Source organism: Molothrus aeneus, chromosome 2 (assembly GCF_037042795.1).
Source record: "Molothrus aeneus isolate 106 chromosome 2, BPBGC_Maene_1.0, whole genome shotgun sequence".
In the NCBI taxonomy this organism is placed as follows: domain Eukaryota; kingdom Metazoa; phylum Chordata; class Aves; order Passeriformes; family Icteridae; genus Molothrus; species Molothrus aeneus.
The window spans coordinates 83,976,150-84,001,347 of NC_089647.1; the positions used below are offsets into that span (position 1 = coordinate 83,976,150).

Sequence of the window (25,198 nt, forward strand, 5' to 3'; positions counted from 1 at the left end):
GCAGTAAATCTTGAAACAGAAGCTCTAGCAAGTAACCAATGTACAGCAATGCAGGAACGGAGCACATGTTAACCCTGAATACACAGTTTGAAGTGACTCAAGGCCCAGCAAACATTTTTGCCAGAGAAGTCTTCATTCTACCTGTGAGCAAACTTCAGTCCAACAAAGAACATTAAGACTGCAGCCTGCTGGTAGATACTGGTATAGGGCAACTGAGCCCTCTGTAGGCCAACTGATCTGTACCCAGGCACAAATCTGCTATTCTGATTAAAAGCAAAGCTGCTATTTTATGAAAGGGTAATGGAAATAGTTTAGGCTTATGAATTGGAATTAGCCTGTAAAGCAGTGCGTAGGAAACTTGATTTCCCCCTGACCCCATTTGCTAAAAACAAGTCACAAAACAAGCATTGAGCTAGAAATAAATCATTTATTTTAAAACAATACAGGTTAATAAATAGATTAGTTATCAGAAAACTTACTAAATAGCCTTTTATAATTTACACAAGGCAAATACAACATGCCTATAACTATTTTTTAAAAAGCAAAGAGAGTAAGCTTGACTTGTAAGCCATTAACAAATCTATATATACATTATTTGGAAGCTAATAAAATAAACTGTTTTTATGTAATCTGTACTAACTATATTGCAAGAGCATTGAAGCAACCAAACCTGACATTGTATTTTTGTTGCCAACTACCTTTTCCCTATATCCCATTAGAACTACTTTTTACATTCCGGGGAAAAAAAAAAAAAAAGAAAAAAAAGAGAAAGTTCCACAGTTAAAAAAAAACAAACTTAAAAATACCCTTTTTGTGTAATCTTTTTCAATATTTTCCACTCTATAGAGCAACTGTCTGGGGAGGGATGTGGACATGGAAGGACCCAACACAACCACAAACAATAAAGAAAAGACAAACTTATTTGAAGCTTTTAAATATTTCTTAATCTGTAACATTTCAACATTGCTGTCTGATACACTTGGGCACTAGTAATGATAACTGTTGAAAACATTGGTGCCTAACACAGTACACATTAAAAATCTGCATTCTGTAAGCCCATAGATAGCACCAAAGAATTATTACAAAGATAACAGGTAACAGATAAACATTTGATAATGCTTGATTTAACAGTAAAACTTCAGTAGTTACACCATCTCAAGACAACCAGAGAATATCTGTAGAATCCTTGATGTCTTACATTTATGAAACAAGAATGTGAGGGGGGGGGTACAATGTGCAAACAACTTCCCATTTAAAGCACCCCCCAATTATTAACCCCAAATTTCTTCAAATACAAACCCTGTATTTTTAAAAAATAAAATGAAAGCTAAACCTTACTTTCTACTGTTTCAACAACTTAATCCAGTGTTTTGATTTTTCAGTGCTAGTTACTTCAGAAAAATACATGTTCCAATAAAATCAATATTATTAATAGGAAGCCTCACTTGTCAAACTGTGGTATGACAGGTTCTTATTAATGTTAGTTGCAGCTCACTAATAAATAGGCTCTATTTACACATACAGAGTCCTGGAAAGTCAATACAGCAGATAATTGTTTAGATATTTTTCTTTTTTTACAGAAGTACTTGAAGTGTAACAAATGTGGTTTTTTGGTTGTATCAAAAAGGTTTCTATTCTCCTACTGAACATTTGAGGGATTTTTGTGTTTGACACCTAATAGAGATCGTGACTGACAAATGCAAATCCTCCATACACTGAAGGGATAATGATCAAAGAGCTATCCTCAAGTGAGTACCAAGTAAATATGTTTGACAAGTATAACAGAAGTCAGACATACAGAGTGAAACACCTTTCCTGTGGATTTGAACAGAATTCAAATGCATTCCACCACTGTAATGAATCCAGTTTTTCCATGGGTAGCCTCTCCCACTTCTACTTTGGAATCAGAACTGAAATCATCTGGCTTACAGCTATCAATGCATATAACACAATGAGAATGTGAAAAGGGCAGACCCATGAGGAATGCCGGAGCTCAGGAGACAACTATGCACATTTGCTCCCTGAGATGATGGAACTCACATATCTGTCTTATTCAAAGTGCTTACTTGTCAAAGGGGTGGAAAAAAAGAGGGAACAGCTAAAACTCAACTTCATCAGTGCCTCCTTTTAAATCAGAAAAGCAATGGGACTAAAAAAGGTAGGACACCTGGAAAGAGGAGGGTGTGGGATGGAGGGGGAAAGAATCATATCAACAGTGACAACAGAAAATGCTAATACATTTCTAAAGTTAGAACTGAACCAGATCCAGGTACAGCAGAACTTGAAAGAACACTGCTACACTGAACAAAGTAGCAAAAATAAAGCTTTCAGTTACTTAGCATTCAAGAAGTAAAAGGCTGCAGATACAAATGATGTGCAAGGCCACGAGAATTTCTTTCACCTTATGTGCTGGCTTTTGACATCTTTGTTTTAAACATCAAGGTTAATTAGACATTTCTAGAAAGCTCATCAGAGATGAGGAGCAGCTGGGGAGAAGAGAAGAGAACTGTGCTGATATTTATCAGTGGTTACAATGGTCAGAGGACCACAGAACATGGTTGCTACTTTATTCTTCCTCTGCATAGTGAGCACTTACCAAGTAAACTTCGTGTGGTGCAGAAAATGTCAAGGTTTAGACAGGGCAATCAAGTTATTCTGAATCTAAAATTTACTAATAGTTTGCATATGCATCTAACATACTAGGACAGGCACTTTATAAATAATTAAGAATTAATTTTAAAACCAAGACAAACAAATATGGCCAAAGAAGGAGTAAGATGAAACCACAATAATTTCCATTCTGACATCAAGATTTTCAGAGAAGTCTTCAGAGATTAAAGGCTAATACAAAACCAACATACAACTCATGAACTTTCAGCTGAATTTTGAAAAGACAACTTGACTGCTCAGAAAACAGGTAACATTGTTTTAAAACAAGTAGGTTAGTACAGGTCTCATAACCTATGTGCAATTCCAGGTTCAATCAAAAAAAAAAGGGGAATTAACATGACAAAATATGAATGTTTGCTGAGAACCAAGATACCATCTTCCAATCAAGAATGGACAGAGGCTAGTTTGCCCAGATTTCATAGCCCAATTACCCTCATCTACAATTCTCAGACTTTCTAAAAACCTTGCATAATATTTGAAAATCCATGAAGATGGTCTTTTCTCTGCTAGAGCTACTCTATTTCATTAAGATACCCAGTTACTGCATGTTGGCCTGTAACAATGCAGATTTCTGCCAACTCAAGAGCCATTCCCTGCAATATGGAGTTTTAAAACAACCTTGCAAATAACATAGTAGGGCTCTTACTCCCTCAGAACAGTCCCTTCAGAACACTAAATCTTTTGGATTCACTTTTGCAATTATTGCTGCCATTAGTAGGGCTTACAGCATTCGTTTTAAATGAAAATGGAGGCTGAGTTTTAAGGAAACCTCAATTCAGGTCAACACAAAACCTCACAAGAGCAGACAGTATTACTCCCCACTAATCAACATCCATGGTCCTGTCAGGCAGCCACAAAGCTACGTTCATGATTTCTTGATAAAATGTTGTGAATTTTCTCAAATACTGTTTTGTAATCACATTGGGATTTTGTGTTTTCTTGGGAGATGTTCTCATCTAGAGACTTTGAGTTCCACTGTACTCATTTTTGTACTTAGACTGAAACAAACGTTGATTGCTTTTCAAGATTTCAACTTTTTGACCCATTATGGTTTTGCTACCAAATGTAAGTAGAACATGAAATTAACTATTTCATTCTTTAACATATCAATATTCTCTAAATGGTTTAAACCGAGCTGTTTGGAGTCATCCTCATCGTAGCTTAAGCTGTCTGTACTACTTGTCAAAATATTACACCTGAAGTGTTCACACAAGTCTATGAATTACTGATCTGAATGGATGTCCCTGTCAGTTACCTAAAACTCTCTGAATGCTTTAGGTTTTTCAGTCTTTAACCTCCTTTTCCCACATTACAAGAACATCAGACCATCTTTTTTGAGCTATGAGAAATCTCATGCTCCTCTCTCTTTTAAATTACTTTTTTTTTAAATGGTCCCTATTTATTAGCTGTTCAACAAAATGGTCTCCTGCATTTAGTCACTAAACTAAAATAAAGGTATGCTGGACTGATTTCAACACTCCTTTTCCCATTAGGACTATGAGTTTTTCAGAAGCTGTCAAGGCATCCAGGGGTTTCAGTTCAGGTTTGTAAGTTCTTCCAAAAACATATGGTCCTTCTAGATGCTTTATGTGTTTAGAATTTGAATATAGTCTTATATTGTAGACAAGAAAATTGAATTATTAAACCAGCATAGGCCATCTGAAACAAATACATTCAAAATTATGCAGTATTTTTTGATTGCAAAGGCACTGAAACAGTTCTGAGCTGCTTACAAATAAGCCACAATGTAGGCAGTAAGCCTGTGCATCATTTCCACATCCTTCACACTCTTTCTACCTGCTCCCACTTAAACACTCTTAGATGAATGCAGTATGTCTTAATGTATGTAAGTTACAAAGGAAAATGCATACCTGGACACTACCATGAGCTGATAAGTAATTAGTGAAAGATATTTAAGGGTCCACTGCTCTGTATAGAGAATTCAATTTACAACTCCCCTGTGTCTTCACCACATGGCAGACAAAGTTGCCAAGACAGTCACTGAAAAGAACAAATCTACAGTCCATGATCCAACCAATATTTGTCTGAGAATTCACAGCCTTAATGGTGAAGACATTGCTATACTGAGATTCACAAATTGTTCCACTTACTTTTCCCCCTTTATTTTAAGGTATACATCACTTATGATGAAAGGTATCAGATTGAGTGCATTAGAAACTGATGTCCTCTGCTCACAGAAATGGTATCTCAGAAGTCACAATACAAGCTTTCACACAGGTCTGTCAGAATATTCACAGAGCTTTTCTGATGGACTACCTTTTACAGTGAGGAAATACATCGGTCTCTATGCTGACTCAATTAGTAGCTCCAATTAAGGTCATTTATTGTGTTGACTGGGTTACATGGACAGCTGTTCCTTTGAAACTGGATGGAGGCCTCCAGTTCATTTCACATAGGCCACCAAATTGTCAGAGGGTAGTTACCAACCTGAATCCTATTTGAAATAGTGACCTAGAAATGAACAGCTCTGCATCCTTCCCTGAGCCATCCAGTTTCCCCTCAAAAATATTTTAATCTGTCTTCATGTTAGGTTTGTTTAAATCTCCAATATTGAAGTTGAATTCCTTGAAGACTTGTATAAGGACAATTCCAATTGACACTGTGGTGAATCCACAAGCCATGCCCAAAAAATCTACAACTCCTACATTACTCCATTCCCTGAAAAGGATGGCTGAAGCCAGGAGGACTAGGGTGGTAAACACAACGTAGTAGATGGCACCAAACACAGAGGAGTCAAAACACTCCAGTGCCTTATTGATGTATCTGAACTGAATAATAATGCTACATCCTAATACTGCCAGAAGTACCAGACAGAGGTACAGAGCCCTTTGACTTGATGGGTTATTGTGAAAGATATCTTGAGCAGCCAGCCCAATGCCTTTTGTGCTGGGAACAGTGAAACTGCCCAACAGAGAGCAAATACTGATGTAAACCATAATATTAGTAGGTCCATGAGCTGGAGCTATCCAGAAGATAAGCAGGAGAAGCATTAGCAGCACTATGCAGAGATAACCCACGAAAACTGGAAAACAAAAAGAAAACAAGAAAATATCAAGATGAGAACTCTTGGTCTTCTAAAGATTTTAGCAGGCAAATCATGTCCTAGCAGTGACTTACAGGGATACATCACAATTAAGATTTGCTATTGAAGATAGACCCAAATCACTGAGCTTCCAGAAATATTGGCATCAAAACCTGATGATGATGTCATGTTCTTTGGGAAAAACAAATAACTATGTGGAAAATTACACACTGTGGCACATTTGAAATGGATTTCAGATGGCTTTTTTTAATCTTATTCTCTTTTCCATTAGGACTATACTCCTTAAAGTCTCCTGTGACAGACAGAAGGATAACACCTCATTCATAAACAGTTCATTAAAGCACAGTGTGTGGATCCAGCAAAGAGCTTCAACATAAAATTAGATCCCACTAAGGTGAGCACATGAGTAGGGACAGTTAGAACAAAGATGAGGCCATATTATTTACATTATACAATCAGTACACATATAAGATCAGTGAAAAACATTTCATGCTTTAGAGTTTAAAAAAAATACAGAGCCAATGCTCTTTGTGCAGATTTAAATGGTAAACTGAGACTAAGGTATTTGTTTTCTTTTCTTTGTTTGCAGACTTTTTGAATAGCTGATGTTATTAGGTTTGAGTTTCTCTCACTTCAAGCAAATACAAGAAAAACAATAGTTGGCAGTTTAGCGCTTAAGCAAGAAAAATAAAAATGAGCCTGGAACATATTAGTACCAGTATGTGTCCTCCAGCAGCTGGTGAGAAAGAACAGGCATTTCAGCATATGTCTCAACAGCCTATTTCTACATACCTTTATTGTGCAAATAAATCTGGGAACACAACTGGTATTTAGTATAAACTTTTAATTAAAAAACCATGGAGAAATAAAGGAGAGAAGAAAGAGAGTATTTTTTTTTTGTTTTGTATAAAACAACTTAAATTGAGGTCCTAGATTTACACTTTTCATCTCTACATAGCAAGATACAGTCTTTCATAATGTTATAAAATTACAAGTTCAACTGGCCATTGTTCTGAGCTTGCTGTGCAGGATAATGTTTTCAAAAGTATCCATGTTTTCCTTTTGCACACATGTCCCAATAAATATGACAAGTTCTAAGAAGAGCAGGGCATAGTTTTCTTACACAAAACCCGTATTGATTTTCCTCTGTCACATTGTGATTTCTTCATCAGTCAATTTCCCTACCTGGAAGAAGTGGTAAGCCTCTTCCTCAAGCATGTTCCTGCTCAACCTCAGAAAATCATGAATTAATGAAAAAACAAACTACCTGGATTTGTAAGCTTCTCTTCAAGCTCAGCCTGAGTCGTTACACTCTCGGACTTCGGGGAATGGATAATGAGAACAACAGACCCAGCACAGCTCAGCAAACATCCCAGCTTGCCAAGAATGTTCAGTTTCTCTTTCAGCAGGTAAGAAGCTAAGATGGACCTTTGAAAAGAGGAAGAAAAACAGAAGTTTGACTGCATCCTGTTAATAATGTTTAACGGTGCTGTGCCGTAAGAATTTCCCTTTTAAAGGAATACTATCAAATGCTGATGAATTCTCAAAATGTATTTCTGACTTATCTGAGGGAAGATTTATCCATTTGCAGTTTTACTCCATCCTTGGCATCTCACCTTAGGAAAAAAAACCCAAAACAATACAACAAAATAAGACACAAACCCCAGCAAAACTTCTAGACACAACACCCCAAAAAGCAAAACCACACCACCCCCTCAAACCTCCCCCCAAAAAACTAAAATCCCCCAAACCAGACATCTGACCCCCGAGGCAGACATCTACCCACTACCAATTGGATGAGCTGTCACAAAGCCCCATTTTAAAGATGCTAAGCAGTCAGGAGATAAAAGTGACCTTTGGTTACAAAGATCCCAGGGCTGGGCTCAGACATGTAGCTGACCAAAGTGAGCAAAAATATGTGGCCTAGGTTAAAATAATAGGAGGTATTTAAAGCATCATCAGTGTGTTTCATTGTGATAGAGCTAAAGACAGACATGAAGCAATGCCATCTATACTCTGAAGCAGATGACCAGTGCAGGCAACAGAAAAATCTCAAGGTAATGCACAGCTTTGTTTTCAAAGAGTTGTGCTTTTTCACTGCAGTAGTTCAACAACCGTAATTCATCTATTCACAAAACATTAGTTACATATTAAACTCCTTAAACTCACTGCCTTTTCTGTGCCTCCCACAAACATAACTTCTAAGAAGCCAGGGGCATGCATGTGCAAGGAACTCCCTTGAGTTTTCCTCCTTGGCAAGAGGCCAGATCTAATAAAATGAAATCAGCATCAATAAACACACGTGGGCTGCAGATAACTGGACAGAGAAAAACTGTGAGACAAAAGGAAAGATCTACATAGTAAGTGAACAAGAGAATAGGCAGAAAAGTCCAGAACAATCACAGAAAAGGCAGGAAAAAAAAGTTTATCTGTTCGAAATCATAGTGAGAACTAAAAGCAGAAGATACTGAGGAAAACCCTTCTTCACTGCCTTCTCCCAGCCATGCTTTCGCAGGGAAAACAGGAATAGGTGACATTGTAACACATCATGAACAGCCATAAGCCTGACATTTCTCAGTGGACCTCCAGTGAGCACTGAGTCCATCTGACATTTTATTAAGTAGTAATGTCATCCAGATAAGAACAAGAAAAGCAAACTCTTACCCAAATGGAACGCCAAGAGCTCCCAAGGGCGTCACTAGCACAGTTGGGACTGCAGTGTAGGCCAAGAAATTCCCTATTTGACCCAGTGCCACTGTCAAGAGAACCAGAAATAAGCCTTTAAATCCCTTTGATTACTTAAAAATAAGTAATCAAAACTTGCCCAATACTGTTTGGGAAAGACTGACCTAACTGGAAAACAGATGTTACAATTTGCTTAGTTCTGGTAATTTTGCACGTAAACAAAATGGCTGGAAATTTTCTATAGTTTTGTATTTGTTAATACAAGATTTTTATTTGCCACACAAGAATATCCAAGTGGGCACAGTAAATAATCTCATTTGTAACTTCTCTTAGTTAAATATAAATAAGACTATGAATTAGAAACATTCATGGATTATAATCGCAGTATTACACTCAAATATTTGTATGAGGAGGGGTAAAAGTATATATAATCCATGGTTTCATCCTTAGAATGTGCATTCTCATGAAACAAATGTACTTGATTATAGTTCCTAACAGCAGTGTTAGTTTTTGGGGGGAAATAAAGACAGCGCTGAGGAATCTACTACTGAAACACTAAGCACATGCATAAGGGCTCTTCAATATACTACACCAACTTTTCATAACACTATGCAACATCCAAACTCATTCTTGACAACCGTAAAAAGAACATGCCTGACAAGACACAGTAACAGCCCCAACCTTATTTTTCTTTCCTCCAGTAAAAGCAAATTCCAAGATTTACCACAGTATTGCACATCACAGCTGTGATAACAGTTCATGTGTTCAAGTTTTCTGTTAAAAAATAAAAGCTAGATGGTTTTGCAAGTGCTGGCAAGTTTATAATAGGTCAACATATTTGCATAGTTACAGGGTCTGTGGTAACTGGCAAGAAGCTTGAGATTGAGCACAAATTACATACAGCTCAAATTTCCAGTTGCTGTTAAAAGCCATTATCAGCATTTAAAAACATTTCAAGAATCCAAGATGTCTTTATGCTCAGGCTGGCACTGCCCTCAACTATCAAATATCATTACTATCATCCAATTTTTTACATCTGCAAAGCACTCTGCAAACATTAATTAATTTACCAATTAGCTCACATTATCAGTAGAGCTGAAGACCTGTGTAACCTACAGGAAATATGAAGGAGACAAAAAACTTGCAAAACTGCAGAGTGTGGAAAAATTATACTAATTAAATTCACTGAGGCTTTCTCTATGTGCAGGAGTAAGACACAGAAATTGATAAGCAGCAGCATTTCTGAGGCACAAGAGACGGTGGTGGTCTCCCTGTCCCTAGGAACAGAGTAACTCAGTTATGAGCCTCAGGCTGTTTGGAGATCTATGCAGCAGCTCTGGCATTATCTTCAAGGCATCTGAAGGCATTGGGGCAGATCTTGGATGGAGAATGGTGCACAGCTGGCACTCTGCATTTCTGCAGATTACATACATCTCCAAATGACTCGGACAAAAGGTTGCTTTTTTTGGAGGTCAGGTGTCTGAACTTTCTGTTGGAAGAACTCTTAACAGATGGCACCAACATCAATCCATAAAGTAGATCTCTGAAGCTTCAGTCAAATGGAACATATTGTAAGGTAACTGAACTTACTGGAGATTTTCCATATCACCATGTAGTAGCAACCAGTAGTAGGAGCAGTCCCTTACCACCACAAATGACAGAACAGGACTAGTTAACACCAATTAAAAAAGCAGCTCAGTGGTTGTTACCATCTACCTGATGTTGAGAACCTTTGCTGCCAACCTATCCAGTCCTCTCTGAACAGAAATTTCTCATCAGATACATCAGTGCTGTAAGTCAAGACATGACTTCAGTTCTTGAAGGCACACCAAGCTTTTAATATGATAAACAAGTATCAGTACCCTCAAAGTTACTGCAACACAAAACCTGATGCACACTGGCATGTCTCCATTAGCAAGGAGACCAGGAGTAGACCTAAACTGCAAAAGATACCTATTGTAGGCATGCCAAGGGCTTTATTTCAGACAAACTTCAGCCTGCTCCCACTAACTGAAAGTCTATTTGCAGCTCACATGCATCAAGTACATTAAGTATGTTCCTAGAATTCATCTTCCAACCTAGTTTCATTTTAAAGACCAGGTCAGGAGCCCCAACTCTGCTATGAAATGTGAAATACAGCCCAATCTGTGGTGACAAACAGGAGATACACTTCACAAGTGTGCTCCCCATCTATAATACAACACTAATGCAGATGTTTTCACTGTAAGAACCAGCCACATCACTGCTGCTATCAAAACCTGCACTGAAACTAATTAATTAGCCAATTAATTAGTTTAATGCTCATTGAAATACCTGTATACATGCTGCAATCACTCTTTTGACTACAGAGTAAGGAAAAGTCCCTTAGCAGAATGTGCAGCCCTTCCTCTGAAGTCTTCAGTAATCCAGTGGATCCCAGGGCCCCCAAATGGTTGGGCAGCATTATGCTGAGTCAGCATGCCAACACAGAAACACTTATTCACCATCTGAACAAACACCATGAGAACAAGTTGATAGAGTTTATGTGGTTTTTGTTAGTCATATAAACTCCAAATTCTCTGCTTGAGAAAATGATGTCAGCTGTTGCCATTTCACCCAGATAACTGGGGGCATTGCTAATTCCACAAGTAACACCTTTCCCCACACAGCACCTTTCTCTGCATCCCATAGGTGCCTCCCTGGCCCTTGCTGCTGCTGTTTGTGACTATGCTGTCATTCTGAGTCTGTAATATCCACAAGTAACTCTTCAGTTCCTCGGTAAAGCCACTGAGGTTTTGTTTTGAAATACCTGCAACTAGCTACTGGAAAAAAGCCAGCTGATACCATTCCCTTCAGCTGTTTTGCCTTCATTCAATTCAGTCAGCTCCTTTAAGCATGAAATTGTTTTTTCTGATTCACCAAGATAAGTCCTGTAATAAGACCTCCCTTTTTCAAACTCCTTCTGCTTAGAGATTACAGATGGGAGCCTCAGGAGTGAAAACAGTGACTGATGCACAGATTTACTTTTACTTAGGCAGTAGTGATCCTGTCAGGGGAGGAAGCTGTCAAAGATCTACCTAAACTCAGGTTAAATCAGTTGAGGACTTTTCTTCTGAAGCTCTGTTGGCTTCTGCACTTGCTGTGAACTTTGTCCTTCAATGGGATCTCTTGGTTTTCATTCTTTTTGCATGGCTTTAGGACAACAAAACCAAAAATCAGAGACCTACCTTGCTGCCACAAAACCAGAGGCAAAACTGGACCCATATACTTCTCAGAAACAGCATCAGAACTTTCCAAATAATTCACAAAAGGCTGGATTAGAATCTAAAAGTGGGGTATGATTCTAAGCTTGTGGGTAGAACTAGGGCTCATGTAAGAGGAGAAAGAGTTGCTCCCCATGCTCCAGATTCCCATCAGAAAATGAACTTGGTGTTAGCAGAGTTACAAAGATATTAAGGGTAAAAGTACACTGATCTCATATCAGCACCACAGAAGGCTCTGCATTAATCTTGCAGATTAAAAGCAAAACTGAAACTGTATCTGTTGAACAAGAAACCAAAAGCATTTTGGTTTTTTTTTTTTAATTGAGGCTGGTTAAATGCTTTCTGATCTAAAACATAACATGTGCTCAATGAGCCCTTTTGTGCAGAGCAACAATTTTTAATTCAGCTTTGACTTTTATTAAAAACTGAGCTGGCCAGTGCAATACAGAGACACAAACCATGCAGGAACCCAGAGTCAGAGCAGTGTGTGGCTGCCAAGGGCTGCAAGCACCAAATGGTTTAGAAATGTGGAAAGATGGCTGACTCATGTTTGTCCCAGCTCTTTGCCTCTGCAAACACCACCAGGCTTGGTAGCCATGGTAAGAGTTTACTAAAAGTGGAATATTTCTAGGGATGGAAATTTCATGACAAGGAAGTGCAAGATTCAAGATGAAAACCCAGATTTCCTGATGTCTCCTATCACCATATAAGCAAAACTCCCTTAAAAAAAATTAAAACTTTTTAAGATACTTACTTGCAATGGTGCCCGACCACCATACTATATCAGTTAAGTATGAAGTACCTGGAAGTATAGGAAAATGTATTAGAAAAATATGAAATCACAGTATTGGAACTATGAAACAATTGTCTCAGTTATTAAAGACCTTAATTTTAAAACTACTCTTCAAGGCAACTGAATCTGAGATAAAAAAGAGAACAATATTGGATTTGGCTTATGTTTCCAAGTAAGACTTTCTTAAGACAATGTGTTAGTCAGAAGTTCTGGTTTCCCGTTTGAAGTACCACCTATGTGACACTAATGCAGTATTGTGTAGAAAAGCATCCAAAATGTTACCAAATGCTTCTGAGGGTGACATTTAAACATACAAATTAAAACCACTTCTAGGAGAACTGTAAACCTATGGAAACAGAACATGAATTGGTTCAGTTAGTTTGCTAATACAACCTCAGTGAAATTGTATCAGAAAAAATGTAGCTGAGAAATTGTTTTGGCAGTTTTGGCACACAGGTTTGGCAGGACCATTGTGTCACCTTATCTTCCTGCATTTAAGCATTGGAAAGTGCTACAACTGAAGCCTCTGAATTTCTAACATAGTTCAGTTTCAGTGAGGAGTAAAATCTCTGCATTGTCCTTAGTGCCTCCCAAACTGGAGGGTCATTATTTTCACTGTCAGATTAAAAGCTCTTGCCTTGGGATGTGCCCAGGTGGAGCCTGTGCACCACAGAAGTTCTGCTTCTGCAGAACATCAAGGCTCATGACCACTTCCTGAACTAAAGCATGGCCTTCTCTGAGCACAGCCTTGGCATCAAGTCATGCTCCTATGTTTTGCTCCTCTTTCTAACAACACAGCTCTGCATTCATTTGGGAAGATGCCCTCTCAAAAGCTGCTGGAATAATAGGCAATACTGTACCTACTCTGAAATCCTGAATGGAAGGAAAACACAGCCATCATTAACTCTGGAGACATATAAAGTATTAAGCACTTGGAAATCACACTACACAATTGAAAAGAGATTAAATATGACTAATGAAAATGGCCAGCTTTAGAGTGGGCGTAGTAATTTTTTAGACTTTTGTTATTGCATATAAAATAAAAACCCTGTTGGGGACAGAAATTATAGAAAATATTGACTCAAGTAAGGTAACGTTGCAAAATATTTGTCACCCACTGCTGTTTCTAACTAGACAAGGATTGCTAATTACATCAATACTATGATATTGATTCGAGAGAGAAGACAGAAGAGACTTGAAGTGCCTCCTTGTTAATTATACAACACCTGCTGAAGACAATGGAAAGAAGACATCATTTGACACTGGCCATCTCAGACTCACAGCTCCAACTGCTAATTCAAGGCAGATCCCTACTGCTTCATAACATGAAATAGAGAAAAACCTGGGGTATTTTCCTGGATGCCTCCTCACTGAGCATGCCAATAGAAAGAACTACAAAATGCTCAGCAAGATGCACAAACACCAGTAATACCTTCAAAACAGGAAGTTTTACAGCTGCTAGCACTGAGAAAACAGGCACACGCCCGTCACTCACTTAACCCAGTGCTCCACTGAAAGCTCTTCAGGAGTAAGTACAGCTTCATGGAAACTTCCTCCAGCTGCCTTGGGTTGCAAAATTATTATTTTTCTCGTGTGTTTTCTCATTGTTTCCCTTACAAAAAAAAAAAGTTTGTATTTATGCAAACGTGATCGTGATCTCTCTGTGGACAATCAAAATGGGTTACAGCCATCTTGGAGGGAAAGGGAGACTATGCTTGCAAAACAAAAGTTTGTCTGATGCCTTTAGATGTAAGGTCATTGCAGAAAAAGCAAAAAAACCTTTTTAGATCAGGCTGCCAGGTTGTAGTAACATAGTTCCAAGCTTGCTTTGCTCCACTGCATTCACCCTGAACATGCTAGATGCAGCAGGCAATGGAAATGCAAATGCAAATACATCTATATATATATATTTGTATATTATATGTATGTGCACATATAGGTACATATTTACATATATGCAGTGTATACAGAGAAAATACCTTGTCTTGGAACTAAAAAGGATTTTTCATCAAAAAGAGTTCCTAGAACTTATGGACACATGCTCATACACAGACACCATCACCTACAAAAACAAATGGCTATTGACCACAGTAATAGAATTCAAAGGCATGATGCAACCTGTGTTTACAGTCTTCCCCTTACATAAAAACATTATACTAAAAACAAATAAATAAATGTTTAAAAATTGCATTTTCCTATGTTCAAAGCATGAAGATGCAACTAGCAAATGCTGTTCAGCTGCATGCTTTGGGGAGCTCAAATGTCAAAATAAAATTCAGAAGATCTTCACACTTGTGAATTTACAGCTTTGCTTTGGCTAAACTGTCTAGACAGCACAGTCAGTTCCTGAATATGTGCACCTCAGGAAATAATAATGAGGCATGGGATTTCAATATGAAAAATAGAAGAAACATTTTGTTAGAAGAAATATTTATGTTACTGATCTGTCTCTTCTCAAAAAGTGGAAACCACCACATGACTGATACAACTTGACTGTGTCTGTGGAAGCGCTGGTATAAACAAGCAACAAGATGTGCTTGCTGGTGCTGTTCATGGCAAGAAACTATCCAAGCCACAGAAACTGGTGGTAAAGTCCCACAAGCACATGAAAAAGAAGAACCTGTGTGTGGGAAGGAGTGCAGACAACGTCCAAGTCCCCAGTGCCGTGTTAGAGCGTGTTAGACCAGGGCTCTGACCGTACATCGGGGAGCTGTTGCTGACGCGCAGCTCTCCAGCGCTGATACCCCTGACTGACCCGCACCCCACCTGCCGCCTCTCCTCTCATCTACCACCTCCCCTGCGCCTCGAGCCAGCCATGGACCTCTGATGTCAAACACACTTAGGTGACAAACTGAAGCCGGCTCCCCGCTCCAGACGCCGGGAAGGTGTCCCGCACACCAGGCGGCACGGCCACCCACCGACACAGGCTCCGACCCAGCCGAGGGTGCCCGTCCTGCTCGCCGGGCCGGGTCCCCGGGCAGCCCTGCCGCCTCCCGCGCCCCGCTCCGCTCCGGGCCGGCCGCCGCCGCAGCGCGGGGAAGGCTGCGGGCGAGGGAGGGAGGGAGCGGCCCCGCCGGGGGCAGCCGAGGCCCCGCAGACTTGGGAGGGTACCGGGGGGTCGCGGGGTGCGGAGGGAGGCCGGGACGCCCCGGGAGCGGCGCTCCCACCCGCGACCACCGCGGCGCCGGGCCCCTACCTCTCCCGCGGGCCCGCACGATCCCCTTCTTCTGCAGGACGAAGGTGGAGCCGTTCACCAGGCTGGAGACCACGGCCACGCTCAAGCCCAGCGACACGGCGGCGGGGCCGGGGCTTTGCGCTGCCCCCTCGCCCGCTGCCGCACCGACCGCCATCCGCATGGCCCCGCCGAGAGCTGCAGGCGCGGCTGCCCGGGCCCAGCGCTCCCGGCAGCGGCTCTGCGCCGGGACCCGCCCTGCGCTGCGCTGCGCCGCGCCGGGGGCGGCTCCGGGCGGCAGCGGCGGCTCCTGGCGCGCGTCCCGCCGGGCACGGCAGCAGGGTGACGTCATGGCCGCGCTGCCCCACGGCCGGGCCGGGCCGGGCCGGGCCGGTACCGCTGGCTCCGGGCCGCGTCGAGCCAGCCCGCCCCGCTGCCAGCCTGCACGCCCCGCCGCCGCTGCTCTCGGGGGTCTCCGGCGGGGGCAGACACTGGGCAGAGGCTCGGAGCTGCCAGCGTTCGTGGGCAGGGGGTGCGGGACGATGTAAGCCAGGGGGATGTGGAGAAATGTGCGCAGGGATGTGGAAGGAGAGGAGGGAGACAGCAGGGCGAAGGGATGCGGAAAGACAGAGGGATGCGAGAAGACGTGCAGAGGGATATGTTGTGCAGGACAGATGAGTCCCGCCGGGCCAGAGTTTCAGGTGTGCGAGCAGCGCTTCTTTCCAGCCCTCTCGCTTTCCCGTGGGGTTTCTAAAATTCACGTTGGCTCTAATTCTAAAATTCACGTCCGCCCGAGAGCGTGGGATGTTGCGGCAGCAGGGCCAGGCGGGGGTCAAGGCTGCCATTGCAGCCGCCACCGTGACCTGGAGCTGCCCCTCCATCCACCCTGCCAGGTCAGTGTGAGGGGCAGAGCCGGACAATCGGCCAGGCACTGTGTGGCTGCACACTGGGAAAGCTTGGCCTCTGCCGGGAGTCACGCACATTGCCTGAAAACTGGGGGATCCCTAATCCCTCCTGCTGTAAATCCAATAATCCACTTTTATTTCCAGGAAAAATTCACTCTCTTCTAATGGCACAGAACAAGGTCAGATTCTCACGTTTATGAACCTCCTCTCTCAGCTATCATTCAGCATCTTCCAGGTCCTGGGAGGGCAAGAAGAGAAGCCATCCTGCCATTGCAGAGAAGGGCTGGAGATCCCTCTGGCAGCAATACAGCTGGGCCATCACAGGGCCACTTCTCTTTGAGAGACCTCAATCTCTCAAAGTTGAAGTGCTGAGCTGAAAGTAATCTTACTTGCTCAGCAAAATATTTTGTAGCAGGTATCTCACTGCAGTTCTTACTATTTCCAGATATATGTTGAAATAAATCAATCCATAATGGATTCCTGTGGCAACATCCGTCTAAGGAAACGAGCTATGGTATCTTGGCTTAATATAAATGAAAGTGGATATTTTTGTAATTTTTAGCAATTGGACATGGTTCTTCGCACATAGTTTGGCATTTTCAGGAAATATGAGTTTAGAAAAGAGGCAAACTCCTGGAAATATTTCTCTTGTCTGCATATTTCTTAGTTTGCCTACACTGCTTGAGGCAGCTGTCCTAGGAAGGCACAGGAACACTGTGATGATTTTTTTTTTAGATTTAATGGCAAGATATGTAATGCTTACTGCAGTAGTGCCCATATTTTCACCTAGGTTGTTTCATCGGATCATTGTATCAATACTGAATGTGATGGAAGAGAGGATTCATCCTTGTGAGACTCACAAGACCTGCAAAATGAGTACACAGGAGGTGGAAGAACAGTTATCCATAGCAACCCTTGGAAACAAAGATAGAGGTGAAGACAAATACAGGCTAATTATAAATACCCATTTCTGATCTATATACAGCCTAGTAACATGTACAGAAAAAATTATTACAGGAAATAATTTATGCTTGCACAGTGGAAAAATGATATATATTTAACAGCCTTTGCATCTAATTACCAGGCAAGTTTCTAAACACAGCTCAAACCTGGCCAGTTTTTACACTCAAAATCTCTCCCTGGTGTGGTTAAAGCAAGACAAAAGCAGGTACCAGAGATCTCAAGTTCATTTCACTCCAGCCCACTCCAACCATGTCATTTTAATATCTTGCTTATAAATCTAACATCCTACTTATAAATCTTATATATGCCTTTCCAGAATATGTATTTGGATAGGTAATTCTAGCATACTTAATCTGCCTGATTCAGTAGTTACTCTTGCACTTGCCATATAATAGGTATAGTGTTCCTGTGGATTAGTCATGGACTAAAATAATGTGTGCAGCAGTGATAAATATTAAATTTGCAAATATCTTGAAAAACAGCCTGAATTCACCCAATATCTGCATTATTAAGCTTACAAGCAATTTGAACCAAGACAAAAGTACCTCAATGAAAACAGCTGTTATCATTATTTGAATGGAAATTTGATGACCTTTTTTTAACTATTACATATATGGCACATATAAACTCCTTAGGTACATCTAGTCTTCTGGGACTTAGTTTCATTGTGATAGCATCATCCCTCCTGCCCAAGCTGTGCCATCATGTGTTGCAAAATAACAGGCTTTGAGTTAGTTTGGCTTTGACCTTGCAATGATCAGTATTACTGATGCCATATCAGCCTGATGTCTCATGGACACACAAATTGCAGAGGAGGAACCTCAGATTTATGTGACATTTCCTCCAAAAAGCTCTGCTCCCCTCCATTAGCATGGGTATTTAGGGTCAGCCAAGAGGTAGGAGGAGTATTTGTTAGACTTTTGTAAGTCTCCAGAAGGGATGAGTGATTGAGGTAAGCTGGAGTTCAAAGTGGGTGAGCAAAGTTGGTAGAGGTTACACCATTTTTTTTGCAGGGTCAATGGACCTTTTCTGATTAGGATGTTTTTTCCCCCGATTTTAGGGCAAAGAAAAATGCTTGTGCCTGATCTAAAGGAATTGATTGCTTCCTCTGTAATGCCTTGGATTCCTCTGTTATTATGTTTGGTTTATGTACAAAGAAGATTTTTTTTTTTAATTAAATCAGTTGTTGGGCTGTTTTATCAAGGCTAGAGGAAAATCAGATAATTCTGTATCTGGCATAGAATGAAAATGCAGTAGCTGAGCCCAGAAGATAATCTGAAACTCCTTATAAAATAGCTAGGAGAGCAGGGTGGAAGTTTACCAACAGCTCAATCAGACCCTGAAGCAACAGCAGTAAATCTCCTTGGCAGAAGCACTATAAAGATTCACTGTGCCAGCAACTGAAGCAGTAAGAACTGAGATTGCAAACTAAACAGCAAGAAGACAGCAGCAATCCTACTTTTCTAGCTCTTGAGAACCAAAGACCAAAGCAAGGGCAGTTATATGAAGACTTGTGTAATGATCCAGGCCAGAAAAAAAACCCTAAAAATCCTTTATAGGCAGCCTTGATCAGTTGTTGGGAGTATAAAAAGTGGCTTTGGTGTAAGTGGGACATCACTGGTACAGGTGGTCCTGCTTTGGAAAGGAAGGGAAGGGACTCGAACCCTTGATTTGCTATGTGCATCCATATGTATGGATGGGAGAATGTACGGAAGCCTGCTGAAAGGTATTGCTCTGCAAAGATGGGTCCTGTCAGCTTCTTGGCTCTCTATTTCATTAACAAGGACCAGTAGCTTATGTGTCAGTGAACCCAGTGGGTGAGTATGTTTTAAGGTGGTTGCTGGTTTTGAAGTTCCACAGGGTCTTCTCATCTTATGGGTCCAGATTTGGGCTTTTAAAGTCCAGAGGGATCTTTGTGAAATGAAATTGTAGTGCTGAGTTCTCCTGCACTGTTGACAATGGCCACAAGACTGGCTCCTCTGCTGCTGGAACTAAAAATTAGGTTCAGCCTTGATGTCTGAGTTTGACTGTCTAGGACTGCAATGAAATGTTGCCTTCTGCCTGCAATACTGAGCTCACACAAGCTTCTGTGGTGTCTGTCCTATGGGTTACAAGAGGAAGGGTAGCCCTTGGCATACACCTGCTCTCTTCAAGGACAGAACAACCAGCTGCAAATCAAGGCAACTCAGTGCAGTCTTAAGCAGAAAAGTGAGGGGTGGTTTCATTTTTCAAAGGGTCAAAGGTTGGTGCAAGGAAGCTTGTTAGTGATGTGCGAGTATGGTCTGAATGAGTAATGAAGGCTTACTGCCCATGGGAAACAACTCTGTAAATGACAGTGGCCACACATAGTTCTAGGGGTTTGGAGGACTTCAGCATCCTGAAGAGGTGGTGCAAGACTGATTTTAAGTTATTGACACAGGAAGTGCAGCAAGACTACTGCAAACAGACCTTACCATTTCAGCTTTTCTGCCAGGAAAACAGATCTCTTCAGAGAGAATCTGTCCTTCATGCAGCAAGCAGAAATGAGATTGCTAGTTCTGATAAGTGTGCATGACCATGCTGCAGAGAATCCACACTAATTAGCATCATGTCTGTTCACATTTGCTCTGCAGAATGACTAGGGAACACAAAAGAAAGCTGAGATTTCCCAGTTAATCCTGTAGCAGATGTTATAGTTCACCTACATTAATTGCAAACTCTGATGAGGACATTCTTTTCTATGCTGATTTCCAAAAGATAATTACAAAATCTTCATGTGATGAGTATAGCATATGTAGATCCAGCTCCCTTTCCTCCTGTATTAGGAGTGTGGTAAAAGCCCAGCACAGTATTTTAGCATGAACCTTTAGAACACGGCTTCCAAGGCATGGTCATCACAATCATCCTAAAGTCCACCCTCCCCTGGCTCTATTACAATCTCTCATGTGAAGAATTGTCCTGTCTTTCCCATACCTTGTCTGTTAAATAGACATACTGATCTTCTGTTTGAGATAAAGGGAGTTCTGGTTTGTGATTCAGACTTACAGATGTTGTCTGTATGTTATCTTAAGCTTTGACATGGTGATCTTTTTTGCTTCATAAGCTGCATACCTAAATAAAGCATAGTAATCATTGAATTACCTGTAGCCTACCTGTGGTTACAGGAAGTCTCTTCCTGTTAAACTGGCCAGCTGCTGAATTCCATGAGTGAAGACTACATTTTAGGGTTTGCCTTGGAGTTTTGAAGAATTAAAATTCTCTCAAGTGAGGAACATAGCAGACACTCCTATTAATCAAGTAAACTCACTCATCAGACTTGCTGGGTAGTTCCAACAATGTATGTATGGATTTTCTACTACATTGTTCTTCAGCAAAACATCTTTCCTAGCAAAGACCTCAAGGAATATTGCAACCAGCTGGCTGTTCAGAGATCAATCTTTGTATCCTTGAGCGCATATTCTACTCTGAAGCTGGAATGTCATGATAAATTTTATTTTTATGTGGATACTTTTGAATGGGGTTTCACTGTTCAATATTGTTGGAAAACTGAAAATGCATTGCAATGTATCTGTACTGTATTTTTCTCCTTCAAACCAAACAATAGGATATCATGAAAATGGCCCCTATTTAACTACTTTCCTCTTGAAGCTTCACTTTCAACTGACAATGCATTTGCAAACTGTGAAGCCATTGTGCTTCTGGGACCCAGTTATTTAGTTCCAGGTGCTTTTGGTATGCCACCATAGCAAAATGTTCTGTTTACTAAATGTGTACTTCCCAGCAGCAAAGCTGCATTTGCAACATCACTCATCATTACCTCTGAGAGCACAAAGAAGCAGTCTGTCTGCTCTGGGAGAGCAATGCTGAGTTGCTGGGATTCCCAACTAATGGCCTAAACAAAGTTCTAGCTGAAGAAATCATGATAGGCTGATGCAAACTGTTTCTAGGGAGAGTCTACAGACAGTTCATGATGGAAGAAGGCTTTCTATGATCAGCTACTGCAGTAATTAATATTTGTTGTGGTTTAACCCCATCCAGCAACGAAGAACCACATAGCCAGGGTGGGAAAGAGAATCAGAAGAGTAAAAGTGAGAAAACTCATGGGTTGAGATAAGGACAGTTTAATGGGACAGAAAAGGAAGACAATTATTATTGATGATGGTGATGATGATAATGTCTAGAAGAGGTGTTGCAATTGCTTACCCCTCACTGATCAATACCCAGCCATGTCCTGTGCAGGGACCCTGGGCCAGCTCTCACCAGCCATTTATATGCTGAGCAAGTTGGCCTGTGGTATGGGATATCCCTTGGGTCAGTTTAGAGCAGCTGTCTCAGCTGTATCCCCACATAACTTCTTGTGCCCCTCCAGCCTTCTTACTGTCAGTGCATGACAAGCTGAAAATTCCTTGATTTAGTATCAACACTACTTAGCAAGGACTAAACTCTGGTGTGATATCAGCACTATTATTCTCATACTAAATTCAAAACACAACACTTTACCAGCTACTTGAAAGACGATTAATTCTATCCCAGCAGAAACCAGGACAGTATTTAATATATATTTAAAATAGAGTTTAATATATAAAACATCTGGTTAAAGAGTTGTAATTAAAGCCAGCTGTTGTAGTTATTGACCTATTCTGGAAGAAAACCGTTTGGCATGAGGTTAATCTCACTGTGCTCAGCAAATGTTCAGTGTTGTGCCACAATCATTGCACATGCTGATGTGCACCTTTTAATAAGACAAGGCTATATTAATTTGTATTAAATGTAGCATCAAGATCTCAGTCAAGGTCAGAATGGTATTGTCACCTTCTAGGGAAATTTATTTAACTTCTCTAAATCCTGTCAGCGTCCATGCTGAAAAGTCATTTTTCATAGTTAAAGGACCTGTTATGTGAGAGGTCAATATTAATGCCTTGTTGTACATCATAGATTGTAACATAATTGGGGTTTTAATGATGACTAAAATGTTTGGGTTGAGTTTGGTCTGACTTCATACAAAGCAGCTGACAAGAATGCTGACTACTTAGGTGAAATTGGAAGTCGTGTTTCTTGTCCCTAGCAGATGAGGAACAAGGGACATGGGACTACTGAATTACTGAGTTTCTTCTTATTTCAGCTCTTCTACTTATATATTTGAGGCTCTCTTTGACATACATCTGTCTTATGGATTCATTTGATAATGTTGTTTTCCTCAAATACTTAACTCTAGAGGGTTTGGTCCGTCTCACAGTTCTACTGACAGTTGTCACAGTGTTATATTTATCCAGGCTATATGGAGATTGTGATTACTGGCACCCTGGCAGCAGCTGCCTTTTCCACAAAAGATATTAGGTGCTAAACTGTCAGAATGAGCCTGGAGAACAGGAATCCTTGAGTTTAGCTGTCACTAACTTTGAAGTGCTGAGAAATGTTTACTGGCTATGTGAGATGTCCAGCAAATATTGCAGGAATCTTCAGGGCAATGTATGTATAGACTGTGTATAGACTGCAGAGAGATAAAGTGATCTTTGATGTACATCATACTGTCTCTAGTTTTACTGATTAAGAGTATTTTAATTATGATTTTAATGATGACCACTGCTGAAATGAGATGTTGTGGTGGAGAGTCATAGATGACCATAACAATACTGTCTCAGGTTTAATGATCTAATCTTAAATTCAATGAAATTATGAAGTTCCTTTGTCAAATAAACGTCACTTAAAAAAGGAAACAGAACAAAACAACACTTTTTAAAAAGAACCTGTGAACAAAAGAGTATTTTTAAATCTTTTCTTTCAGGACATCTTTCCTTCAAATGAGACTGCCTGCATAATAGCACTGTGAAAGGGAGATAAGATAATTGCTACTTCAGCAATAGAACAGCAGGAGTGCCTGAAGCTCCCTCCTGTCTGAGATTTAGACAGTAGCTGGAACAGAATAATTCTCTACCTTAATGTTTGTTTTGGACTCTGTTTGGCTGACTTCAGTTTTGCCAACCCCCAAAACTGATATTTGGGAGACTTCCCTCTTTGGGACCTTAAATAAATCATTGTTTGTCTGTTTGTTTTGTTTGTTTTGCCCCCCTCCCCCTCCTGCCATTCCTTTTAACATCTTCTGTTATACCCAGGGACAATGACAGGTGCTGAAACATCTGCCATGTTAGAGCAGGGAAGGCTTTCAGCCATGGCTGTTAGAATTTCCTCAAAAAGCAAAAAACTATCAACTGATCTAAATGGAAAGAACAATAATAGCAGAATCAAAGCCATAGCTTGCCTTGCTACTGCAAGGTGGGCTACCACCACACAGTGGCTCGAGGAAATGATCCCCATGCTGAGGTGCTGAGAAAAAGTGGATGGAAATGTTTTTTTCTAGCAAGTAAGGAAACAAACAGCCTGCTATTTGCAGTAGTGCCTAAAGCAAATCCATGTGAACACTTGCTGATCTGAACTGTGAAATGACTGCATTACAGTTAGGCTCTGAGATTCACAACTGAGCTCTTCTCTGTATTTAAGTTTGGGCAAAAGGACCTACCAACAGCAGTGTGGTGAGAAGAAAGTGGCACACAAGTGCCACCTGAGCATCTGGACTGTGAGCCTTCTTTTCCACTGCTTCACTAATGTTTGGGCATCTTTTTCCATGCACAGAGAATTGCAAGCAGGAGCATACAGGTTTTTGAGTACCCAGCAATTATTCCTTGGTGAATGTGACAGAAGGGAGCAAGGTCTAACCCGTGGGGATAAATAGCCTAACATGTCTGGCATGCAGGCCTCAGCAGCGCAGGGCAACATGTTCTTCTTGGTCAGTCATGTGGGAAAACATCAGCCTCTGTTGCTCCTTGGAGCAGGATAATCCTTTGTCTTGATGAGCTGTTGTCTTCTACTTGCCTTCTGAGGTTTTTTCCTCAGTTTCTAACTTTCACATCAGCACTGTTCTCTTGAGGGCTTGAGTTAATAATGAATATGAGTCAACACTTTCACTTCTTTAATTTTCTGTGTGTGTGTGTTTTGGTTTGGTTTATGTGTGCTTTTCTTATCCTGCCTGGTTTTTTCATTTCCTGACAACAATTTTCTTCAGTAAAGCTACACATCTTAATTCATTAATTGGATGCTGGGCTGTGGGCTACTGTTTATGATTTTGGAGAGGACATGGCATTTTAGCACAGCTATTCTAAAACTGATAATGGATGCTTCATTAGGGATTTGGGGAATACATCTTCTGGTGAGGGAAGATGGCCTGTCCCTGAGGAGCTGCTGAAAGATGAGCAGGGGAGGTAGGAAAGCAAGAAAATTACATAGGGAGCAAAGTGCTTAAAAAGCTTCCTTTGGGTGAGAGGCAGGCTTCACCAAAAAGTGTGGCTGAGGCAATCTGTGGATTTTGAGAGCTGCAGGGAAAAACCTTCTTCTTCTATTGTCTCCTTGTCCAGCTCAGGGGTGCTGGTTTGGCTCTGTGCCTTGCAGCAGTTACAGCCTTCTTCTGAGACCTTCCTCAGCCTGGCTGGCAGGGGCTACTTTGTCCCCTTCTCCCTCTGCCTTGCCACCTGCCCTGCTACACTCCAGCCAGCACCCACCCTGCATCCACCCAAAGCAAAAGCAGCTCTTGCGTGGGAGGAGCATCCAAAATGCAGAACACACTTATGGTGAGGGGGATGTAGAAAAGCAATCTGAGGACTGCTGGCTCAGTGTGTCTTCTTCCACACTGCAGAGGGAAAAGCAGCACTTCTCTGCATTCCAAAATAGCAT

At 41.0% G+C, this 25,198-nt stretch overlaps 1 protein-coding gene across 1 annotated transcript; it reads right to left on the reverse strand.

The window, feature by feature from the left end:
- Positions 1–407: 407 nt before the first annotated feature.
- Positions 408–15,978, reverse strand: NIPA1 (NIPA magnesium transporter 1). The gene is given in 7 exon segments (XM_066545194.1): positions 408–5,713; positions 7,002–7,162; positions 8,399–8,489; positions 12,416–12,463; positions 15,651–15,904; positions 15,906–15,951; positions 15,954–15,978. Coding segments are annotated over 7 exon segments (1,137 nt in total). The 3' UTR covers positions 408–5,201.
- Between the last annotated feature and the right edge of the window lie 9,220 nt (positions 15,979–25,198).